This window comes from Amblyomma americanum, chromosome 5 (genome assembly GCF_052857255.1).
Source record: "Amblyomma americanum isolate KBUSLIRL-KWMA chromosome 5, ASM5285725v1, whole genome shotgun sequence".
Classification (NCBI taxonomy): domain Eukaryota; kingdom Metazoa; phylum Arthropoda; class Arachnida; order Ixodida; family Ixodidae; genus Amblyomma; species Amblyomma americanum.
The window spans coordinates 135,429,283-135,455,370 of NC_135501.1; the positions used below are offsets into that span (position 1 = coordinate 135,429,283).

Sequence of the window (26,088 nt, forward strand, 5' to 3'; positions counted from 1 at the left end):
AAGACAAGGCCCTTTTTCTAAATTTCCTTTCTGAAAAATTTTACCACAGCCCTAAATTTAGTGCAACTACTAATTAGACCTGCATGAATCTGATTTTAACCGTTTATCACAAATTCCAGACAAAATATTTTGAAAAAACGAGCTTGTCTTGCCCTCAGAAATTTATTCAGGTATGGAATAAAAGAAACCCCATGAAATTCTGATCAGGGGTTCCCGAGATACAGCTTGACTGAGCGGCCACACCAGGCAAAAAATCCACTCTTGAAAAAACGGCCCTCTAGAGATACCTTGATGAAATTTTGAGGGTAGGCTTGCAGCATGAACAATTGAAGAACTACCAAGTTTCACAGATTTGTGCCGTGATTCTCAAGTTACAGAAGTATATCGAGTTGTTTGCATGGGTTCCTGGGAAAGGCCTGGAGAATTTGCAGACTGTGCTGGCACTGCGAAATTCATTATTGCAATTCCTTGATAGGTACCTCAGGCAACGACAAGGCCCTTGTACTAAATTTAATTGCTAAAAAATTTTAGCACAGCACTGAATTTAGTTACTAATCAGACATTCACTAATCAACCATATTTTAATTATCACAAATTCCAAGCACTGTGTCTTAAATAAATGGGCTTTCTTTGCCCTCAAAAATTTATTTACAGACAGGAACAAAAGGAAACCACAGGGAAGTCCGATGAGCGGTTCCCGAGATGATGCTGGATGAGCAGCCATGCAAGGGAAAAAAATAATTCAAGAAAATGGCCCTCGAAAGTTGCGACATTTCCAGGTCTATAATGATCCTGCTGAATAGTTGGAGCTAGCTGTCTCTGTGCCCTTTCTTTCTTTGCGCCTCTTGGTTTTTCGCCTCATTCCGTTTCTCAGCCTTGCCCATGAGCAGGACATCCTTCTCCACAGCTCGCTGATGGCTAGGTGGCCAGGTCATAGGACGCTGGAAGCGTCAATGGAATTTGCGCCGGCACACTTCGCCATGCGGACAGACTAAAACGCTCCCCGTGCACCGAACATGTGTCACGTCTTGAATTTCATTTTAGGCGTCGTGAGAAACCATGCAACTATTTACAGGCCGCATGAAACTGTTCAAAGGGCACGACGAGAGACCGTAAAGATGGAGATTGCAAAAATGGCGGAAAGCGAACACACCGCACAAAAGAGAGCAAGAAGCCGGAGCAGACGATGCGCAGGGGGTAGCTGGCGGAGACCATCACGTCAGCGCACGCAGCAGCCAATAGCAGCCGCCCGTTTCCCCGTGTTCTCGAGGAGCGCACGCTCTGTCCAATCATAGCTTCGGACTTGAGAAGCGGGAAACTCGAAAGCTGCCGCCGCGAGGCCCCCAACCAAAAGCTAGCCGTGCCTCAAGCACGCCGCCGCCACTGCCGCCGCAGGTAGTAAAGAAAAGTGGAAGAATTCATGAATAAAACAAGACCAAAATGGCGGTGCTCGGTTCAGCGTAAAAAAGAATGGCGCACAGGCATAGTTGGGGTATTTTTGCCGCTTGCTCGCAGCGCAGTGGCCACGGCGGCGTGTTATAGTATATTGAATTTCCAGTATTTTCATGATGAATCAGAGATTGATAATTACAGAAAAGATAGTTTATAACATATACTACTGGAACATACACTTTTCGGTTTTCAAAGGTCGCGTCCCCCCTTAACAGCACCAGGGCTCAGGCTCCTGTGTGTATATACCATGATGGCCCGGAAATGGTAAACTCACTGCCCCGTCTAACATACCATGAAAAGGTCCTCATCTGTAAAGGCAATGTCGAACGCCACCTCGATGTCATGCTCCGGGTAGAGAGCAAGATTGGTTGGTGTTTCATAGCCCAGGCCACAGAGAGCTCCAGTGTACTCTGAACGCTCAGCATTCACCCTGGGAGGAGAGGACAAACAACCCATTGACAAATTTATTGATTGATTGAGTGATGGACTTTTATGCGCCGTAGCAACAGAACGGGCTTTGAGTTATAGCAGAGGGCTGTTGATTATTTTCGGCGACCTCAGGTTCCTAACTGTACATGAAAATTTCAGCGCAAGCGGGATAAAAAATGTGGCTATGTGCACAACAGCACAGCCTCGGAGCCACTGAGCCACCGTGGAATGCACAAACGAGTGAAAAAAATCAAGCCATGCTGTTGACAATAAAAGAGGCATGAGTACACCAAATTAAAAGGTGACTCATACAAAAGCCAAGGACAAGCATGAGAATAACAATGCACAAGAAACGCGTGCAATATCAGACAAACAATAACATGCAATTGTAGTGGTTGATACAGCCATCTCTTCATAATCCAAACCGGACCTAAAATTTGTTTGAATCATGAGAAGTTCGAATAAAAGGAAGCTTATTTTTGTAACCTGATGTTAAAGGGATGAAAGCATCAGTTCAAATAAACCGGAAGTTCAAACTAATAGGATTCCACCGTTCACTGCGTTGCACCAGTGTACAATGTGTCACGGTAGCTCAGAGCACGTGACATTCTGTAGTTGACCGCCAAAGGCTGCAAGTTTGATGGCAACTTGAAATATTTTAATTTTGAGTCAATGCAGAATGCAAATATGCCGGTGCATTGTGATTGTATTGATATATATATATATATATATATATATATATATATATATATATATATATATATATATATATATATATATATATATATATATATATATATATATATATATATATATATATATCAGCAGACAAGTTAAAGGAAATGAGGGGCCCGTTTGACAAATTTATGAAGGGAGCGAACAGTCACCGAAACCAAGGTGCATAGGGGAACGTTAATTTTTTTTTTTTTAATGTGTTATGCTTATCAGTATGATAATAATTCTTAGAATAATAAATTGCTTAAAGAAAATTACTTATAAAGCAGCAGAAAAAACAACCATGCCGCCGGTGGGATCCGAACCCACGACCTCCGAATATCGCGTCCGGTGCTCTTACCAACTGAGCTACGGCGACGGCTGTCCAATCTGCTGCTCTCGTGGGTATTTATGTTTACTGGGTGTAAGCGAGCCTTGAGAGTGTTCACCAGCGCCACCCTCGACCATAGCGGCGGACGTAGCACGTCCTGTAATACCGCGAGCGTGACGTAGAACGTCATGCTGCTTTATAAGTAATTTTCTTTAAGCAATTTATTATTCTAAGAATTATTATCATACTGATAAGCATAACACATTAAAAAAAAAAAAATAACGTTCCCCTATGCACCTTGGTTTCGGTGACTGTTCGCTCCCTTCATAAATATATATATATATATATATATATATAGGTCCAAAAAAGAACCACAGGGTGGTGTGAAACTGCATCCTAGGCCTTGCACTATATTGCCTATCAAGGCACAGGTGTAGTAGCCCTTAGTGCAGGAGAATGGGCAGTTTTGGGATCATGCTAACAGTTAAGGGGTGCCATGAGCAAAGGGGGCAATGGAGGTCATGTTTTTACATTGGGGTCATGGTCATCTGTAAACAGTTTAATGGTTCACGAACGGGGTGTACAATTAACAATAAGAGGCCATGACAAATAACGTCACAACAGGTGTTCAACACCCACCTCAGCTCCACGTAGGGTGCAAATAGCACCGGCATCAGGCAGTGGAGGCCTGGCACTGCAGGCAGCAGCGTCGTGTTCCGCAGGACCACATGGTCACTTGTGGCACTCTGGCTCACGAAGCACGAGACCAGCAGCCGCGGGTGGGGGTTTTGGGGCTCACCATTCAGCAGCACCGAATTGACACTGGTGCGCTCCACCCGCACCGTCCTGCCACACAAGGTGAGAGACACACAGAGAAAAAGTCGGCTATTTATTCAGCAGCTTGCAGCTAGCCTGTCATCATAATAATCATCATCAGCCTGACTACGCCACCAGCGGTTATCTTGCCTTAACATTACATGCCCTGCCCATTTCTTCCTCTTGATTTCGACTAGGATATCATTAACCCACGTTTGTTCTCTCAACCACTCTGCAACGCTTCTGGTCTCTTAATGTTACACCTATCATTTTTGTTTCCATGGCTCGCTGCGTTGTCCTTAACTTAAGCTGAACTCTTTTCGTTACCCTCTATGTTTCGGTCCCGTAGGTGAGTACTGGTAAAATACAGCCGTTGTACCCTTTTCTCTTGAGGGATATAGGTAAACTGCCACTCATGATCTGAGAGAACTTGCCATATGCGTTCCACCCCATTCTTATCCTTCTAGTTATTTCCCTCTCATGATCGGGATCAGCTGTCACTGCCTGCCCAAAGTAGTGTTCTTTTACCACTTCCAGCCCCTCGCTACCAATTGTGAACTGCTGTTCCCTTGCTAGGCTGCCTAACATTACTTTGGTTTTCCGCATGCTAATTTTGAGATGAAATAGTTTTGCTCTGCCTGTCTGACTCATCCCCCGGGGGGGGGGGGACTAGCCTGTACTGTGGAACAATGCTTTCTCCCCAGTGCTTGCGATCCCGGCAGAAGTTATGCTGCCCAACAAAACAACGGTAAGACGACATTCACTGCGCAGTTGCCCCTGAGGTGTCCCGCAAAAGTTGCAGAAAAACAGGCCAAGAAATCCACTCGTATGCATTCAAAGTGAAAGCGCATGACAAGTGCCTGCATCTTTTTTTGTAAAGGCCTTTGTGGCACCACAACCAGGACATACTCGGTACACTGAATGATGATGAATTTATGTAGTACAAGGTCAGACGCAACCAAAAGAGCACCAGAAACAAGGTTAATATTGGTAGTACAATGTACAAAGCCCTGTACGCGACCAAAATAAAGAATGATTTTTCTATAGATTATCAATTCTTTTCCAATTTTTACTGCTTTTCTCTAATTTTCCAAGGCTCAGGTGACGCCATGTCCCCCGCCATTGCCGGACTTGCCAGCTTGTGCAGTGGACAATTAATTAACTACGGAAGGACAAAGAGTGGCAGTACGAAATGTTGCTTCTGGAACTGTAACTTTTTTTTTGGCAAATGATGGAACTAAAAATACTTTAAATTGAAGCGAAAGTTTGCAGAGTCCTATTTCCGAGGAGCACATCAGTTTTCAATACGATCCCCACTAATTACCCCCCCGTGTAATAATCCATACCTAACGCCTTTATGGTGCATTCAGAAATGAAAAAATAAATTCTTGAAATTCCAGAAAGTAGCAGGTGACTGAGAATTGCCGCGCCAAAGATGCACCATTGCTTCCTAGATGCCTTCAAACTAGATGAGATAACCATCTGTGTGATAGCGTTCAAAGCGTGGCACTGCGAAGAGGGCCTTCTGGCACCACCTGCACCAGTAAGAATGTCATCATTATCTTCTTCACCTGAAGAATAAAAATCAACGACATCCTCATCACTTGCCCTATCATCCGAAGTAGAATGATCTCCGTACCTGAGCCCCGCACGGATGATGCCATGTTTGTTAAACGTGGGAAACGCGACGCAGGCCTTCCACCATCTAGCGTTCCCAATCGCATTCAAAAAAAGCGCTAATAGACAGTTTTAGCTGTGCGTACGCAACGGCTTAGCATACGCAAGGAGTTTGCGGGGACGGTAGTGCGCATGCGCAGAACGCAAGCGCAAGCCCTGCGTCTTGCGTGCGTACGCTAGCCAGCGGACTTTGCGTTACGGCGCTTGCGTGGCTTGCGTATGCTAACTTTGACAAGATGGCGGCGCCCTGCTCGTCCGCTTCGGAATAAATACATGTCGCCGCTGGATTCTCCGACGCAATAGCTCGCTCAAATGGTAGTGGTTCGCTTTTATTTCGCCTACTCTTGCCCTCACGCAGCGGTATAAGTGATAACAAGCCCCTGTTTTTCAGATAATTTGGTGATTTTCAAGCTCCTAGGCCTAACTATATGCAGTGTGTTTTCCTCGTAGCAACGACACCTGGCTAAGCGGTTTTCTGGCTTTTAGCCAGTTCTTACATTTTCTTCAGTTTGCATAGTTTTTCTTCTTGGATCAAAAAAAGGCTCACAATGCACTCACACTAGTTATCAGTAATCACGGATGAAACTTTCTTCAACCGAGCGTTGATGTGCTTTGACGTCGTTACTAGATGGCGCTACGTGCGCCTGAAGGACGCTACGGCTCGGCCAGCTAAAACTATACCTCGGAGCGGACAGTGTAACGCACGCAGCGCCGTAGTGCTTTGCGTACGCGCAGCTAAAGCTGTCTAATGATGGAACCTGTTCTGCCATCTATGCTTTAAGTAGTAAAGTACCATCTGACGAGGTGGGTCGCCAAAACCCACTTGAAACATCGCGGAAAACCTATGACAACCTCTGCTCGTCATAAGCAAAAAAAGTGCTGATCGCACATGACGAGCTAAGGTCGGCATAAGCCCTTAAAGGGGCTGCGAAACTCCACTGGAATGGATGCCGATTACACTTCAAATGGATTCTTTATGTCACACGGATGCTGACTCAAAAAGAATTATGAGAATCGATGCACAGGAACGGGAGTTATTCAACGAAGAAATTTCAAAATACAAGCAAACAAAATGCTGCCCTCAACTCTATTTTTGCGCCGCTTCCCATTCCCATTTCACTCTCCCAATGACGACACACTATGCGACCAATCAAAACAGCCTACCTTAGCACGTGGTGGAAGTTTGCACTCCATGGTTGCCTGTTCTCTGTAACTCGTTCATGCCAAGGCTGGCAGTGCCGTTTGCATGGTTACAACAACCATGTGAACGCCTAGCTGACCCAGCGATGCTTCACCGTCACGTCGACGGCGCAGAAGGAAACACTGATCAGTGACGTATCAGTGCTTATGGATCCGAACTCGAGCGCGAGATACTGCGACTGTGTGACAGCGTGCGCAAGATATCAGACACATTTAGCATAGCGCGTACCGCTACTGCTTACCGCCAACCATCGCCCGTCGCTCCTTGCGCGCTGGTTGGCCACGGCGAGCAAGGAGCGCGCTGTTGATGGGAACAAGGCGCCATCTGGCGCCACCGCCCGGTGATTCTCCACAAACTGACGATGCGCACTGCCTGCTAAATGTGAGACGAACGCATCCTTCCTTGGGACCGAAGAGTTTCGTTCCGGCCGCCGGTCGGCCGGCGTCTCTCACCCAGGCCCTTTGTTCTCACCCGTCGGCGTCCTCCGAGGCCCTCGCTTCCACTACGCACGCCCTACTTCGGCCCGCTACCATGGATTACTCAACCGTCATCCAAGGAAACCTTGCTGCGCCTCATATTCTGCGGTCCTACAGCAGCTGAACTCCTGCGCCCCTGCACTGCAGCGGTTTACCCAGCAGACTTTCCCACCTCCTTCGAACGGATTACCACCGTGCGGTGTCCGCGTGTGTTTCTGCTTGGACATCTCCCTGTAGACTCTGGACGAACGGTGACTTTTTCGCACGCACCTCGTGTGCCTGCTTTCCCCTCCTGCCTCAATGGCAACTTTGTCCTTCGGGGCTTCCTAATACCCTCTTCTCCGTGCGCCATCTTGGCCTGCTCTCATTCTCCTGCCTTCACGGCACTCCTTTGCAAGTAATTTCTACTCCTCCTATCCGTGCGCCTCTCCGGCCCGCTTTTCTCCCTCGCGCCCTACTTGTGCCCCCTTATTGCGGTTTTTCCCGCATTCCACATTCACGGCTTCTTATTCAGTCACCCTCCTTTTCTAATCTCCATTCTGCCCCTCTGTGGCTATCGCGTGCAGGCAGTCCGCTTTTCGGCGCATTTTCCGGGCGTTCTCAATGTTGCGCGTGCGCCCAGGGGTTGGCCGCAGTTGACGGCACACACGGGGTGTGTGCACGTGTACTTCGCTATCTAAGGGCGGTAGTCTGCGTTGTCGCGTTCGCGATGGGAGGCCCCTGTACTCATCATCTTCTGCCGCCACCGCTTCGCTCCGTCGGGTGCCTCGCTGCACTTGCCCTCCCGATCCATTCGACGCGCTGCGCTTCTGTTCGCAAGCTCTTTTCCCCCGGGGCCGTCTCTACTCCTCTCGTCGCGCTTTCCGCGCCATCCTCTCTTCATGCCTTCTTCACTGCGCACAACTACACTGCCTGCCATCAGCCCATGCGGTACTCCCAAATTTTCCTGCCGTCAAGGCATTCCCTGCGGGTGTTCACACCTCGCCCTTTTCGGCGTGCCTCAACGGCCCGCTTTTCCTTCGTGTCCATCGGACCCCCTCCCTTCGCGCGCACTTCATGCACCCTAATTTCTCTTTTTGTGCCTCTCTTGTTGCATTTCCTTTTAAAACTTACGTCCGCCCTCTAAGGCATTCTCTACTCGAGCGATCGGCCCGTCGGGTCGTATTCTGGGTTTTTTCGTGGTGCCGTGGGCTCCCGGGGCTTAGCCGCACTTGTCGGCACACACGGGGTGCATTGACATGCCTCTGCTATCTATGGGCGGTAGTCTGCGTTGTCGTGTTCATGATCGACCCGCCCCGAACCTTCCGCTTCTGCCGCCACCGCTTCACCCCTCCGGGCGTCTCGTTTCCCGTGGCCTCCCGCTCTCTTTGCCGTCGGGCTGTTTCGCTCGCTTGCCCTTCCCGCCTTGGGGCGACTTTTCGTCTCTTTACGGGCATTCCATGCCGCCAGCCCCTTCGCGGCATCCTACTTCTTCCACTGCGTGCAAATTCCTTGCCCGCCATCCGCTTATGCGATAACCTTAACGCGAGGTGGGTGCTTGCATGACACCTTGCGATAATTAGTACTTTTGGCGCTGCTCTGTGCCGTGCTCCTCCCCCTCCCCCTGTCATCACCCCCTCCTCTCACATATTTCTTTAATCCCTCTCCCTTGCGCAGCCCCGTTGCGGTGTTCCCTTCTTAAAGGAGACAGTTATAGGGCTGCGCTTTCCCTTTAATTTCACTTCCCCTACCCCCCCCACCGATCTTCCCCCATTCAGAGAATCTCAATTTCCTTGGGACCGAAACGAACGCTAATAGAGTGCAATGGCTCGATAGGATCGATTCCGCAAAGACGCTCCCAGATACATAGAGAGTAGCCATAAGTGTTTAGTGCTAGGTCGTAGCATGTTTACAGAGAGGCGCGAAGTCCTTCGATGCAAAAAGTAGCCAGTGCCTCTGGTGGCGTGTTTTTGTTTTACTTGATTTACAGTGCTTTTATCTAGGGCAAACAAGCTGGTTTTGTTAATGTAATATAAAAAACAAAAACTTGACAAAACATATCTCTAGTTATAAACACAATTTGCAGTATATTTACTCTTCGTCCAATCATCAAGCTCCCACAAAGTGATGTCATATCTGCTGCTAAAAACCGCCACGGTATGGTGACACAGTCAGCGCCACAAATTTGTTTTTGCGAGCTAATTAAAATATTAAAAACCACAGTATACGCGGTACGACCGATGCTGATAGCATCATTATAACTCATTCTATGCAACCAACAGGCAAAACAATGCACTAAAATGTGTTTCGGGGCCCCTTTAAGAGGTTAAAGCAAGCAAGAGAACAAAAACAAAATTCTAGTGAGAAAGGACCGACCACAGAAAGCCTACTTACTTGTGATAGCACATATTGGACATTCCACCCACCCTCGCCTCCAATGGGCTGAACGGTCCATACAACCTGGCCTGCATAGCAAGGAAGAAATCTTCAGCACTTTCTGACCACCAAGCTAGGCCAACATTATTCAGACTCAAACAGCCCCGCTTCACAAAGCACTGCCGCTGACAGCCAGGAAGAATCGGTGGCAAAAGTGCATGTACAATAAGCATGCCTGGCTGCTCTCAAGCCTACACGATAGTGATCAAAGTTCATAAACTCATTACAGACAGGTGGATTGAGAACCACACTTTTTAAGGTTAATTTTGGAGAGAATCTGATTACCGTAAAAACCGGACTATAGGTCGGACCGGAATATAGGTCGACCCCCTAACTAACCAATTCTAAAAATGAAAAAGATCTTTTTCAATGGGAAAAGTACCAAAAGACATCCTTGCATTGAAACAAATGCGACTCGAGAGGTTGCACAATGGTGACAGTATTTAATTTCATTTAAATGCTGCTTGTATGTACACCCGGCAAATTTTTTAACAATATCGCGCACCAATCGGCCCGCGTGTTTGTTTCTGGCACAGGCAAGTACGGCGCCGTAGAGCAAAGCCCTCCTCTTCATGAATCGCCGCAACCAGGATGGCGAGCCTTTGAATTGCGCCCTTGTGAGTCTAGAGGCACGCGCGATCTCTGCCGCTTTCACGCGGATGCATTCGGCAGTCACAGGCAGCGATCTTGCTCGCAGCGAACGTTTCCTTCCTATTCTCGATACACTACGGACTGCCCACGAAATGATGTTTTCTTCTGGTTGCTGCAAGTTGTAATACGCAGCTTCTGCCTCTGCCAGTACTGAATGCTCTTTTCGGATACTCCAAATTCGCGCTGTGCCGCCAGGTTCCCGTGAGCTTCCTCGTTAGCTTCCGCTTTGCATCTACTGAAACGCAAAATGGCGGCATTGCTGCTGATGGCGATGGTGATGGAGGCTGCTGACTTCAGCCACCCATTGTTGCAAGACTTCCGTATTTTTTCCGCCAATGACCGGTATATAAGACGGGGGTCGACTTTTCACCATGGTTTTTTGAAAAAAAGTTCGACCTATATTCCGGTTTTTAAGGTAATCATGCAAGTTGTGTCAGGCCCTCATATGCTCAGAACACGACTCGACACTGCTTTCAGGAAGCTCAATTATACTTCTTTTCACTCATTCTAGGCGTTACAAGTCGTTATGCAAACAAACCAGCCCACATTAGGCCTTTCATGCCCCTCATCATCATCACCAATCATTTACTACAGTCGAGCCCGCTTATATCGAACATGAGCGTCACGCGGCGTCCGTTCATTACCGTATTTACTCGAATCTAGGCCGGCCACGATTCTAAGCCGAGACCCGAAAGTTGAAGGCCACAGAAAAAAAAAAACTTACCTCGATTGTAGGCCGGCCAAAAAAACAACACTGTTTATACCTCATTATCAGAATTATTTTTATGACGCGACACGACTGTTCTTACATCGCCGCGCACGTGAAAGTGCGTGGCGCGAAACGACTGCACCATGTGTCTGCGCATAGGCGACTTGGTGTAGAGAGAGGAACTCGAGTGAGACACAGCGGGAAGCATCGTGCCTGCATGCTCTGCCGAAGCGTGATTGATGGCCCCGAGAGGGACCGTTGAAAAAAAAAAGCTGCCGAAGTCCCGCCCGGCTTGAAGATTTGACGACTGCTCTGCAGCAACTATAACTTTCCGCTTGAAGGCGGCACTATAATGGTACCGCCTGTTTGGTGCCATGGTGTTGGTGATAAAAACTACGCACGAAAACTTCACTGCTGCGAATGTGCTCACGCCACCGCACGAGAACAGAACAAGGCCAAAATGGCAGCCAGTGCTCATGTGTGCTTTGATCAGTATCGGCTACGGATAGCAACGGCTACGGATAGCAACGGCTACAGTGCTGTCTTTCGTTGGCGTTTTGTGAGGGCGCCACCTGCGTGCTACATTTATTCGTATTTTACGAATACGAAACCTCGAAACGAAATCCTCGAATCTAAGCCGACATAAGAGTTCTACATCTCGTTTTTTTGAAAAAACTATCGGCCTAGATTCGAATAAATACGGTATATCCCGAAGTTCGTAGTAAGTGGACCACAGCTTTAAAGACAGTTGCTTGTCAAAACACAAAATATTTTCTTTGCAAAAAAGTCCGTGATGGACGTCCGTTTCTGCAGCGCAGATCCGATGAGGGAGGTTTCCAGTTTATTTAAAGCAGAAGTGTGCTATCGCCGATGCCCTTGGCATAGACAAGCTGTCTGAGGCTATGTAGTTCATTGCTAAAGGCGCGCTTATGGGTGCTGGCTCCGAACTTTCATCCTCATCTGATTCCTACTCATCACTCTCGTCCTGCACTCCAGAAACGATGCCCTCGTCCGTGCACGGTTCCGTGGTGTCAGCGTCGTCATCGACAGAAATAAAATTATTCCAACCACTGTCATGGTCCCCCATGTTGGAGTTGACAACGCGCTGCCACAAATCGCCGCTGGGCTGGTCATCTTCCGAAGCATCAGGCCCAGCAACAGACACTGTGTCGACGAAGCCAGCCTAGCGGAAGCAGTTCCGCTCGCCAGTAGCCGTTACTTCCGCCCAGGCCGCTTTCATCATCTCTACCTCTGATTACAATGGAAATGGGCATAGTGTTCCCGTTCGCCATCCTCAATTACAACCACGGCCCGAGATTTGTACGAAGCCATCGAAACATCCGGAACGTAACAAGAGTGACAAAGGCGCGCAATGGGGTAGACGTGCAACGCGCACAGGTGGCAATCAAGCCAATCAAGCTAAAGATACAGATGCACAGTGGCAACGGAGAGACCAATGAGGGGTGTCCGTAAGCGTCTGTGCAGCCACCTCTTGGCTCCCACGGAAGGCCTGCTTCACGGACGTGGCCTCCGCGATCAGCACTGGCAGCAGCGCAGTTGATCGCGGAGGCCATGCGCAGATTTGCAAGAGTGAGGAGAGGGGAGCGGAGTTGCGAGGAGGGGCGGGAGGGCGATGCTGGAAGGCGCGTCGGCGGGAAAGGGTAGCTCATTTGAGAGCGGCACGAAATGGGGCCGGCAGTTCGCCTACGATGAGGCTCGGGAAAACCCCGTGTGTCGGCCACACAAAGGGGTCGGAGGCAGGTTATCTCGCGTCGCGGCGCTGGGTTTACACCGTCCGTTAGCTGTAACCAATAAGCAGGGCTTAATGATGTCCGTTATACATGTGATTTGGTGCCAGTGAAACAATGCATATTTTGTTTTCACGGTCGTGCACATCTCGTTCGTTATAGTCGAAAGTTCGTCTCAAGTGGGGCCGTTATAAGTGGGCTCGACTGCATACCCTTAAAGGCCCTGGGTGAAGCATTACATAAGGGGGCACGGGAGCACAAAAAAATAACACAAACACTCATGCTTATGAAATGATCATTATCACTCCAGAGCTAGCCAGAGCTATCTTGAGATGTGGAGGTCTCCATCTTGAAAGCAGTTGTCTGCGTTTTATTTCACGTGCCTGGTGTGAAATTTTTCTAACTGGCTTGTCACAGAAGGGACACCGAAACAAGCTACACACCCCTAAAGAGACACAGCGACCAAAGAGAATATTAAGAAAATAACGGGAATACTGGGTGGAAGAGAAACAGCCAAGAAACTGCCGCATTTACACCACGATTGTAAGTCGACCTGTTTTTCAAAACAAATTGAAAATCCGAAGTGGGGGGGGGGGAGTCGACTTAAAATCAAAACCAAAGCATCGCACCAGGCATGCTACAGTGAGGTTGCATTTTTTTCTGAGCGGCTCCGTCGCATCGCTCTTGGTGCTGGCCTTGAGCAGCTGCTATTTCAAAGCGCAGAACTGGCATCCCCACCACGAGGTGGCCGATGGTGGCTGTCGATAAGCAGCAAACCAGCATCAGCCCACTCCCCCCACATGGCAGCAGATTGCGGTTGCTGTTAAGAGGCGGTGGCCCGGTAACACATTCGTAACCTACTCTTAATAGGCGTCGCCCAATTTTTCTTTTTTGTTTACTTTCAACTGCGTACTCGATGCTCAAGGGAGCGTCGATAGTTGATGGAAGGGGCGCTATTCTAATCGTGGTGGCACTGCCACTCGGAACCGCAGCGGCACCGGGGAGTGTTGGTAGCTGACAAAAGAGCCGACGCCGCTCACGCATAGTTTCTCTTTGGCTCTGACGCACTTGACTACTGCCGGCCGCATTTCGCAAGTTTTTAATGTAGTGCTTTGTGCTCCGGGTCCGGTAAGCGACCGGCACTCGTTCACGGCCACATTTAAGATGAATGTCATTCCTTACGCCGAAAAAAACGAGCAAATGCACGCCGGGCTGCAAGTTCGACGTTCGCAACGGGTGATAGAGGTGTGGCACCTGTAGCGAGAAAAGTTTTCAGCTAATGCACGCGATCACGCGATGTCGTGATGTGGCTGTTTGCGAAGTGCGGGATTTCGCTGCACGATGATGTTAGAACGACGAGCTGTGGGACTGCAACAGCATTCACGACGGCAGCGCTAATGAGGACGATGGCGCAAGTGTGGACATGTACTGTAAAAACCAGAATATAGGTTGAACTTTTTTTCAAAAAACCATCGCGAAAAGTCAACCCCCGTCTCATATATCGGTCATTGGCGGAAAAACTATGGAAGTCTTGCAACAATGGGCGGCTGAAGTCAAAAGCCTCCATCACCATCGCCATCAGCAGCAGCGCGGCGCGGCGACATTAGCAACGCTCTCGCACCGCCATTCTGCGTTTCCGTTGTTGCGAAGCTATTTTGGTTAAAGGCTGCTTTTTCACATATTGTTTCAAAATGAGCAAAGCCCGACAGCAACTCACCGCCGCTGCCTGCAAGAAAAACACGATTGAGTACGCGGAAGCTCAGAGCAACCTGGCGGCACAGCACGAATCTGGAGTATCCGAAAAGAGCATTCAGTACTGGCAGAGGCAGAAGCCGTGTATTACAACTTGCAGCAACCAGAGGAAAACATCACTTCGTGGGCGGACCGCAGCGTATCCAGAATTGGAAGGAAAGGTTGCTCTGCGTGCAAGATCACTGCCTGTAACTGCCGAATGCATCCGCATGAATGCGGTAGAAATCGCGCGTGCCTCTAGACTCACGAGGGCACAATTCAAGGGCTCACCATCCAGGGTGCAGCGATTCATGAAGAGGAAGGGCTTTACTCTACGGCGCCGTATTTCTGTGTGCCAGAAACAAACACGCGGGTCGATGGGCATACGATACTCTTACAAAATAGGCCGGGTGTACATACGAGCAGCATTTTAATGAAAATAAATACTGTTACCATTGTGCAACCTGCTGAGTCACATTTGTTTCAAGGTAAGGGTGTCTTTTGGTACTTTTTCCACTGAAAAAGATTTTTTTTTTTTCATTTTTTGAATTGGTTCGTTAGGGGGTCAACCTATATTGCGGTCCGACCTATAGTCCGGTTTCTACAGTAGTCCAATAACTAATACATTTTTGTTTTGAAATGTGCCCACGGGTGCGCCCGCGAGCTGCAGCCGATAGCGGCTGGCGATAAGCAGAGGCTGCAGGATAGTGCTATCGCGTTGTTTTTTGAAAAGGCCAAGCATAAACGACCTCCCAAGGTTTTTTTTCTTTTTTCCTGAAATGTGATGTGGGGGGTCAACTTAGATTCGAGTCGACTTACAGTCGTGTAAATACGGTACTGTCATAGCCCACCTTGCGTGTCGAGGCCTGTGGCAGCCCGATGTCCAGCTTGGTGAAGTCCAGCTCGTCCTCTATATCTCTGAGGGATGGGTCGTAGGGCTCCGTTAGCACCGACTGGTAGTAAGACTCCACCCGCTCACGCAGTTGGTGGTTTTTCTGAAGACAAAGAAGGCCTCGTCACTCGTCGGGAAACCTCTGACACCATTGCCCTGGAAAATCCACTCGAGAAACTCTCACAGAGAGCAACGCTTGTAACTGAGACCACGTTGCCAGCAAGGCATGCCACCGTTGACTAGGCCCGCATGCGCTCATGTCACAACACGTCAACCCTCTCAGGCGGCACTCTTTATTCCTATGAAAGCAAATAATTTTCTGCTTACATTTTCTGCTTTTGGTATACTTGTCACCATGTATGAAGCCTATTATTTGTACCTCATCTTGAATTCTCTAACCGATTTTGTAACTATTTTTGCCACATGTTATTGTTCAAGTTGTTTTGCTTACCAATATGTGCACTACATCTGGTTGTATTATTCACAGCCCTTCGAGTTACAGTCCCTGATGGAACTTACAGTATCAGATTAAAAAAAATATATATCCAGTCCCCGAGAAAGCCAATCTGTTTGTTTTCCAGTACAGAACTCCAACGGGTAATTTTTTACAAATGTACTAACATTCGTAAAAAGTGTCGCAATGTTTAAAATAGGGGTGTGCGAATATCTAAATTTTTGAATACGAATCTAATACGAATATGAAGAAAAAATGGCTTCCAACATCGAATCGAATATCGAATATCTGTTCACTACACAAAAAATTTAAGAAAACGATGAGCAAGCAAGCATTGTTGCCCTTACTTTTTTCAAAATAGTGTATGGTCCTTGCAACTAAAATAAACAAAACTAGACTGCCTCAGTACCATATAAAAAAACATGTCGTGCACAGAAATGTATACTACTTGATTAGACAGCATAACAGTATCCAAACTATAATGAGGTCATGCAAAACAATCCATAAAATGACAAGACTGGCAACAAAAACATAACATGATGACTACAGTAAAATCTCGTTACTACGAACATCAGATTAACGAAATTTTCAGATTTACGAATTTTTTTTAAAACCCCGCCAAAATGCCTATACTTTCAATGTAAGAACTTTCAGTACTATGAATTTCAAATTACCGAATATTTCAGAATAGCGTATGTAATTTAATCTCGCATTCGTTGCTAGACGCTTCGTTATTACGAAGTTCCGTCGAAGTTCCGTACCAAATCCCTGAAGCTGACACCTGTCATCATCATCCGAAGCATCAGCTATGCGCTGGGGAACTCGTTGCAACGGATACAGCCCCAGCGGTATCGCCATCACGCGAGTGTCGCGTTGAATGAATATAGGCTAGGTGGCGCAAGCTGCCGCCCGATACAAAGGGTAAGGCCATTATCATCCATCCAGCGTGTGGTCACATACTGCGCAGTAGTCTTAAGCCTATTCAGCGCAGTGTCACCACGTCGACAGCGAACGTTAGGATCTGCAAAGTTATCGGCGCTGTGATTGTGTTGTGCATTAGCTTTGCTGACAATGAGTTCTCCTGGCCCCCGCGTTAAAAAGAAGCGACGCCAGTTTTCGCTTAAAGAAAAAGCGGACATTCTGTCGCAGCTGCTGGAAAAAAGCAAGCGGACTTGTGCAGGGAGCTTGACATTACACCGTCAACAATGGCAACGATGCTCAAAGATCGGGACAAGATCATAAAACTACTTCGAGAGTCGCAGCTGGCTCCCTCAAGAAAACGTCTGCGGCTGGGCAACTACCGTGGACAGCGACTTATGTGGACAGCGACTTTCGAATTATGTGGATAGCGACAGCGCGGCGGCTACATCCGCGGAGCTCACCACCGAAGACATCGTGAATCAAGTGCGTGAGCAAGAATGTAGTAGCGATGAAGACGATGCCGACACTGGATCAGCGCACGAAGAGGAAGAGATTGTTTCCGGCTCGGATGTCCTAGTCTTTCTAGAGAAGACCCGATCATTCCTCGGGCGCTGCAAAGATGTCCCCGATGACGTGCACAGGAAGGTCGAGGATGTGGAGGCGCTCGTCCTGCAGCGCTTGTCGTCTACTCGCCAGAAGAAGATAACAGACTTCTTCAAGCAATAAATTGTATTTAAACTGTGCCCAGTGTTATCGTTTATAATTTACTTACGAACACGTAAATCTGCTGCAAAGGTACGTAATTTTAGTTCTTGTGATGCATTGCTGGCATGAAAATAATGGTCTTTCAGTACTACGATATTTCAAAATAACGATTTAAATTCGGCGGTCCCGTGAAGTTCGTTGTAACGAGATTCTACTGTATTAAACCTCATTCATTCGAAGTTCAAGGCACCGGAAGAAATGCCTGGTTCATCTGAAGGCCTCTGTGAATAAAATTCCCGCGGCCCCCCTAGAAAAAAAAAAAATGCCGCCGAAAATGCTGAAAATGCAGTAAGGCCTTATGAGGCGGCTCCATCACCCGAACACCTGTAAGCCCGTGACGAGCCACCTGTTTTGGAATGCTGGAAGAACAACACAAATGCAAGCAAGGGGCCGGGGAACACACACTGGTGTCGGAGAGGCGAGGCAGTTTCTAAAAAGGAAAAAGAAATAAGCCGCGCGGAGCTGGGATTGCACTATCGGCGAATTTGAAGTTGCCGCGGGACAGCGGTGAAGCTTAGAAACCGAAACTACGCAGCCAGTTTACAAAACGGGATGGCGGAAGTCACGCTCGGGAGATATGAAGGCGACAGGACGCATTGTTCGGATGTGGGCATTAAATATGTAACGTGTTACCTAAGGATTTAAAAAAAAAAGCTCGATTTCCCGTTGCGATTGCTCGAAGCGGGCCATCGGCCATCTTGTTCGCAGCACGGGTGATATGTGAGAAAGCCCACTTGGGGAAATTCTCACGAGGTGAAGCCGTGCGGCGTCGGGATGCGGTCGGTCCGAGTGATAACGGCGGTGAAGGAAACGGATAGGACCTCTGTTTTGTTTTCCTGGAATTTTTAACTCGATTATCGGCTAATCTGCCCAGATACTGTGGTTTTGGCACAATCGAATTTATGAAAGTATGCGCAATATACGACCGCTGGCGAGTATTCGGGAATTTTTGAATATTTGGAAATTCACGAATATCAATTTTCGAATACGAATACGAATCGAATATCAAACATATTCGATCTGTATTCGAAACTTCGAATATTCGCACACCCCCAGTTTAAAACTGAAACATCATACATCAAAAACTGTTTCATAAAATGTCCGTAGGATCGTGGATTATGAAATCAATTTATATTTCCGATATGCAGGCGACTACAGAAATTTGGTAAATGAAATATTACTGGTTGCAAAGCCTGTTGGCCTAACAATCCGAGTGAAGGCGCTACCAAGCTCATTACTTTGACTGTGTATATTACTGCTGTGTTCGCACGCTATTTGTGATATGAACAGATGCTAAATTTGCCCGAAACCAAGAAACTGCAGCTAGGCGTAGCACACCCTAGGAAATGCTGCGTTTGCCATGTACACAACTGCATACACAGGGCCTGAAGGGGTTAAGCACAAAACATACGGACCCAGAAATACAGCTCCTCCGAGACTTCGACGCTGTTTTGAGACACATGGACATTGTACCACTCGTGATGGCGACATGTTCTGTTCAGACTATGGCTTTGCCATTATGTAGTGGTGCTTATACCACATGCTGGCACCAGAGAAGACAAACATTGTCAGGTTTGCCCGTTATGCAAAACCAATGCACCCATGCTGGTAGAGTGCATTGCTGCAGCGGTAGGCCACCCACTGGCATGCCCAGCAAAAGAGGATGATAGCATTTGACTGGCACGATGTTGCTAGTCCTAACATTGTGCTTAGCACCACAGCAGCAGCGCAAAACACTTTGTAACGAGCCATCGTACATGAAAGACTTAACCTTGTCGCCAGTCAACCAGTAGCATAATAACTGAACTTTAAGATGGACAGACAACAACAGCTTCCCGCAATGCCATCGGCAGTGAACCCAGTGGAAAAGCAGGCCAGGCGAGAGCTGCCTCGTACAGACAGCATGCCACTAGGCATAAGTGGTCCATGTAAGGAGCACCGTTTTGAACCATCCGCCAAACTGCATTGCGGCCAGTTGTGCACCGATTTCTGTCACCATATGCGCATGTGCCTGCCTTCATCCCTATTCAAAATAACTCTGCACAGCGTCATGTCTGCCAATAAAGAGCTCCACCAGCCCTTTTTATGGCGGGCAGTTCCTGTACAGGGCTGAGCATGTGTAACCCAGAATTTCAAAATCAATACTAAATTCCTTTCAATTACTTCCATCACAGGGAGATATAAATGAATATGCCATTACATTTACACTTGCGCGTCTCACAGTAGACTACCCCTTTAAGAAAACTGAGCATACCTTGACCGTTCTCAAATCTCAGAAAATCTTAGATCCCTGCAGTGGTACCAAGAGTTGGAGGGTGCACGTGATTAGACTACATTGAACAAGATCCCCCTCGTACTGCAATGCTGCATGTAGCGCCCTCTGTGGTCAGTTTTCAGAAACACATCCCTCTCCAGCTCACCGCAGCCGACCACTGCCATTAAGGAAACAGAAGAGGGAGGTGATGCTCCGTGCACCATACGCTCATACCTTGGACACGAAGCTCTCTTCACAGTAGTCGGCGAGACCACGGTTCACAAGTTCGTCGTTGACGTTGACCTGGACCGGCCCGTCAGGCACAACCAGATGCACTCGAACAACGTTGTCAACTACTGAATACACCTAAAAAAAGGAAAAAGATAACAATGAAAATAACTGTTCCCCTGCCTTTCACATATGGTTATACCAGGTGCGTCAAAGACTGTTAGTAATTATGAAAAATAAGTTTTTTTGAGTTGAGCGTTTTCTTCGCCACACTATTGTCCCCTATGGCGGCCATCAGAAAACCGCTCAGACGCATTAATTAATAAGTTAACTGAAGTCTAATAATTACCTACATTTCACATATGGTTATATCGGGTGCGCCACAGACTGTTAGTAATTTTTAAAAATAGGCTTTCTTTGAGCTGAGCGTTTCTTTGCCACACGACTGTCCCCTATGGTGGCCATCAAAAAGCAGCTGAGACACATTAACAAGTTGACTGAAGTCTAATAATTACCTTCATAACAATCACAGTTAAGCTCCTCATTTAGGGTCAGATTTGTAGCTTGCCATTGCTGGTGTTCACATCACTTTTCAGGCTTTCATAACTGCCATTGTAATCAAAGCTACATGGTAAAAAAAAAAAATATGGGCCGTTTTCATGCGGCATAGCCCATCTGCGAGCCAGATGGGCCATGGCGGGGCCAGAGGAGAGAAGAGGCAGTGGACTGGAAGGCTGTGTGCGAGCACTGGAATGTGGAAGTGTACCAGTACATATAAAGTAGGGGTGTGCGAATATTCGAAATTTCGAATGCGAATCGAATATGTTTCATTTCGGTTCATATTCATATTCGAGAAATGATATTCGTGAATTTCCGAATATTCGAAAATTCCCGAATACTTGGCAGCGATCGTATACTGTGCAGACTTTCATAAATTTGATTGTGGCGAAAGCCCAATATCTTTGCAAATTATCTGTATATAGAGTTTAAAGTTCCAGGAAAACAATATAAAGGCCCTGTTCTCTTTCTTCTCCATCGTTTATCGCGTGGACCGATCGCATTCCGATGCCGCTAGGCTTGACCTCGTGCGCAATTCCGCAAGTTGGCTTTCCTACATACCACACGTGCTGCGAACAAGATGGGGGACGAGCCGCTTCTAACAATTGCAACGCGAAAGCGTAATATATGTATTCGTAATATGTTACCTAATTAATGCCCACACCCGTTGCATTTGTTCTGTCACCTTAACTCTCTGAGCGTGACCACCGCCATCTTGTTTTGGTCAACTACGCTATGCGGGAAAGCCTACTTGCGGGATTTCGTGTGAGGCTCCCGAAGGGGAGAGTCGAGGTGTCACAGTGGGGCAAGCGATCCTGTAAAAATCTCTTAAGTGGGCGTAACGGCGTTTGGAGGGCCCCTGTCATTAGGTAAAAAAAATACCCTGGCCGCGTAGTTTTGCTTTCTGAGCTTCGGCACTCGCCCGTGGCAATGGCAACTGTCGGCCCACGCATTCGCCACTAGTCCAACCTCAGCACCGTGCCGCTTCCAGACGCTGACTGATGCGTTGCTGGTCATTTTTTTTTTCTTTTTAGAAGCAGTCTCGCCATTCCGACGTCAATGTGCGTTCCCAACTCGCTTACGTTCACGATGTCTTCCAGCACGCTGAAACTCTGTGCTCGTCACGGGATTACAGGTGTCTGCACGATACAGCCGCCTCATAAGACTACCGCATTTTCGGTATTTTTTTTTTCAGGGCCGCGGGGCCTTTTATAAATCGACCTTCGAATAACCCGGGCATTTCTGTGATTTCTTTGAACTCCGAATTAATGAGGTTTTACTAGCCATCATGTTATTTTTGTTTCCAGTCTTGTCATGTTATGGATTTCATTTTTTCTGACCGCATCACAGGTTGGATACTGTTATGCTGTTCAATTAAGTAGTATACTTTCTGCGCACATCTTTTTTTTTTTATACAGTGCTCAGGAAGTCTAGTTTTGTTTATTTCAGTTGCAAAGTCCATACGCTATTTTGAAAAAAATATGAGCAACAATGTTTGCTCTGAATTTATTTTTTGTGCTGACCAGATATTCGATATTCGAAGCCATTTTTTCTTCTTATTCGTATTCGAAAATTTCAATATTCGCACACTCCTAATATAAAGTTTTGCTGGTGTATGAAGTAGGTAGAATAATAAAAAACTATCACTGCATAATTAAAACTAGCAAATTATGATATCCTCTAAATGTGCAAGAACAATGAAAGTGCACAAATACCTGGGCACATACACCAAATCTAGCAAAACAAAACAGAAATGCGCCATCACCTGCCATGAGATTATACCGGGCCTCTTCAATTTACCGCGTTCGGGCAGCCCGCTGGCTGCCAGCAAGTTTGCCCCAGACAGGAAAGTGCATCATGGTCATATGGCCTGGCGGCCACCAGAACCAGCTTCCTGGCAATCACGGCGGCAAGCTACACAGATCATGGAGGGCAGATGCTCTCCATAGCTTCGCGTTCTGCTGCGTCTCATTGCTACGCACGCGTACAGCAGAAGCTTGAGATCAAAAACGATGGCCTGAAGTTATTGAGGGCTGCCGCAGACTGCAGAACAAACAGCGGATCGTGCTCGCACCCGTACACATCGGCGACGACAACGCTAGCATGTGCCTTCGGTTCACAGTGTGCTATCCTCAAAAGCATGCGGTGAGCAATCGCAACCTAATGTCTTTCAGTTGATATCACATCAGAGGGGGAAAAGCTGCCCGTGCATTGCTCATTAGACGACAGACCGTCCTCTCAGATTATCACGTTTGTTTACTACGCAGTAAGTATGACTGGTATGATCGCATGCGATTGGCCCTGCATGGTGATTGACTCTGCGCTGTGGTCGTTGCGATTTCTACGTTCGTGAACTCCTGAGGGCTGTAATCAGAAAAGAATCAGGATATGTTCCATTCAACTGTAGTCTGGCGGCCGCCGGTTTTTGCTGCCGGCAAGGAATGCACGCATAATCTCGACAAAAGCGATCAGCTGATTGAACGTTCATCCAAAGCAAGCGGATGTACTGTACAAATGTAGCTGAGCATCGTATCTGTAATGCTACAGCTTTACCGCAGAGGACTGGCACTCGAATGACAGGCGCTATACAATGCGGCCTTGCGTGTCGGTGCCTCACGTACCACGTGTGCATGCATGATAATCCGCGCTGGGAAATTCTTTTTCTCTCTTTAATGAGCCAAACATGAGCAGATGCATGCGTATGGTTCTTCTCCGATATTTTAAGCATTTGTGGCAGAAGGCCCAAGCGTCAAGCTGCACAACAGTTGGCGACGACAGAATTAGCACTCTCCTAGATCGGCTGCGTAAGTGACAGCTGTGTGGCCACATATATGCGCGTGCAGAGATGCATCGAGCAGTGTGTCAATCAAGCGTTTCTCAAACCATATCCGCCCTTCCATTGCACAGAACGCAATGAAGACCATACGCTCTCGTATTGCGCTCAACTAATACCTCGCCAAAGCCCATGCATATATGCGCGCGTCCGAGTGCGTACTCGGAGTTGGAATCTGTGACCACTCTTGTGAAAGGCCCCGAACACCATTGCAATATCTGCCGGGTGCAAGAAATTATTATATATGGATACTGCAATCCCAAAACGGATTTTAGCAGGGTGGGTTACATGAATACAAAAAAAGAAAATTACAAGCACAAGTGTTAAAATTCAGGCAAAAAGCTCAGATATAAAAGTCACAATAATGAACAACCGCTCATCGGCAATAAACAAAGAAAATTAAGTCGAAATATTTTATAAATCAGAACTATATGCGATTGTAATATGAAGCGAGCATTTGTGCTTGCAAGGTGGTGAGACGATCGAACTACGATCACACACACGTACGTAAAACAAACAGATAAACAGCGAGAACTGGTTTATGGGGGTTTAACGTCCCAAGGCGACTAAGGCTATGAGGGACGCCGTAGTGAAGGGCTCCGGAAATTTCGACCACCTGGGGTTGTTTAACGTGCACTGACATCCCACAGTACACGGGCCTCTAGAATTTCGCCTTCATTGAAATTCGACAGCTGTGGCCAGGATCGAACCCGCGTCTTTCGGGTAGCTTCCCGCTACCATACCACCTCTTCGTTGTCTGCTAGTTGCCTAAGCGCTGCCGGGCACAACATCGTCCTGGCGATGCCCGGCTACCCGCTGGCATCCCGAAACCGCCCAGCCTGAGAAAAACGAATGCATTCTGGGCAGCCACCGGAAGGGTGCGGAGCAGCCCGAGAAAATCGAGCGCCTGGCTCCGCGGTCTGGCAACCCACAGGCAGCCCGCGGGCAGCCAGAGGCATCGGGTAATCAAAGAGGCCCACTGGGTGATATACAGAACGAGCATGAATGAAAACAATTCACATTTTTACAGGGTCTGTGACGTATTCAATGCATCAGGCACTACAGGGTTATAGATGCCTCCACACTAAAAAGGCACTGCTATAGTCGGATACAACTCGAGAACGCAGCGGCTTTTCCACGTCAAGGGACCCCCTTCCAGCCAATGGCATCTGCCGATTCTCAAAAACCTGCTAGTGTGACAATGCAGGGAGTGGTGCCGCAATCGAGAGAAGGGTCCATCCCCGACCGTAGAAGGAAGGGATTATCGCCTTTCATCTACCACTCCCTGCTTTGTCGCACTGGAGGGTCATGAGAATTGCCAGAAGCCACTGGCTGGAACGGGGTCCTTTGAAAGGCAAAAAGCCGCTCCATTCTTGAGTTGTATCAGACTATAGTATATATCATGAAAGCTGCACTCACCCGCCCCACGAGGTAGTGTCCTGTGACGAGCTTGGTGAAGACTTCCCGCGCTTGCCTTGTCCACTGGCCCTTGCCGCTGGTGACTGCGGATGGCCGCACTTCAGCCAACTTGCATTCGATTGCCTAGTCACAGAGATGTGGGGGGGGGAAGTGATAGGTTACTAGGTTCTTATCCTCGCCTGCTCAAAGCAGACCAGTAGGCCCACACAAGTAGCAGCTGAGGTTCAGACTTCCCTGGTACAGACAGGCCCACTAGTAGCAACACCACATACAATGAAGACAGCACAGAGGGTCAGGGAATAAATGCGAGTTGACAACATCTTAGCTGGTACAGCCACCAGCCGATTTTTCAGACTCTGCAGGGCCTGGTAAAGGGCCCAAATAATCGAACAGTCCAAAAATTCCGCTATTTAAAAAAAAAAGAAACCTGCGAAAAAACTGCCTTCAAAACGCACGACTTTGTTGCTCCCCATGTTCTACTCGCGAGTGATAATATTAGACTGTGTCTGGGCCAGAGTCATGCGTTGACCATGTCTGCACAGCTCACGTCACGATTCCAGACAGTGCAACACAGCCGCAGGTCATGCCGCAAACAAAGCCATGCGAAGACAGAGAGAGGGAACCCACGGGAACAAGGGAACAAGTCTCTCCAATTCCCCCCCCCCCCCCCCCCCCCCCCCCCATCCTCCCTCCTGTCGTAACATTTGCCCCGCGCTGCAGGCATTGTAGTCAAGCTGCAACAGTGATTGCTGCAGCTGTTCCATTTTCGATGCGACTGCATGCTCTTCTTTGCACACCGCCTCGATAGCAATGAAAAGTTGCCATTACCTCGAAGGGCAATGATGCAGGATGGATATCTAAGCCTATACAAGCCAGTCCATCCAGCTGCCTCAGTTTAAATTCAGCGTGAGGCCTTTCATGGCAGTGGAGAACGGTTGACATCGATGCTCACTCGCACCTATATTAGGCTGAAAAAAACGAACCCCCCCTCGAAAAACAATCTTCACAGTAATGCCGGCGCCTATTTTAGTCCAAAAAATCGAACTTTTGGACTTCACAAAGTCCGAGATATCTGTCGTGAATACGTACACATTCCGATGAGGTGCCTGATGGTTGCCAAAAAAGGTCCAAAAAATTGCGCAAGCCCGAATTATTGAAGTAAAAAAGAATTGGTCAACTATGGTATCTGGAATAATGAGTGGGCAGGGGGCAGGGCATGCGATGCGAAGGGAAGATCGTCTATGCTCCCTTGGGGAAACAGAGTGGATTCTAAGACAAGGCAAATGTGTCAGTGGGGTAGCCGAGTCAGGTGAGCTGATGAGGTGGGATAGCGAGGCTGGGCAGCTGGCACAGGACAGGGTTAATTGCAGGACAGAGAAAGATAACTTATAATGAACACTTGCATACCATAAAT

General features: G+C 47.8%; 1 protein-coding gene across 2 annotated transcripts in view; it reads right to left on the bottom strand.

The window, feature by feature from the left end:
• The window catches only part of spn-E (tudor domain containing 9 protein spindle E), a 134,870-nt gene that overhangs the window by 15,116 nt on the left and 93,666 nt on the right, over positions 1-26,088 (bottom strand). For both annotated transcript variants that reach the window (XM_077665305.1, XM_077665306.1), the window contains 6 exons: positions 24,675-24,797; positions 19,871-20,002; positions 15,202-15,345; positions 9,470-9,540; positions 3,566-3,772; positions 1,744-1,882 (listed from right to left, as the gene is read on the bottom strand). In XM_077665305.1, coding sequence (XP_077521431.1) covers positions 1,744-1,882; positions 3,566-3,772; positions 9,470-9,540; positions 15,202-15,345; positions 19,871-20,002; positions 24,675-24,797 — 816 coding nt within the window. The remainder of the gene's footprint in view (positions 1-1,743; positions 1,883-3,565; positions 3,773-9,469; positions 9,541-15,201; positions 15,346-19,870; positions 20,003-24,674; positions 24,798-26,088) is intronic.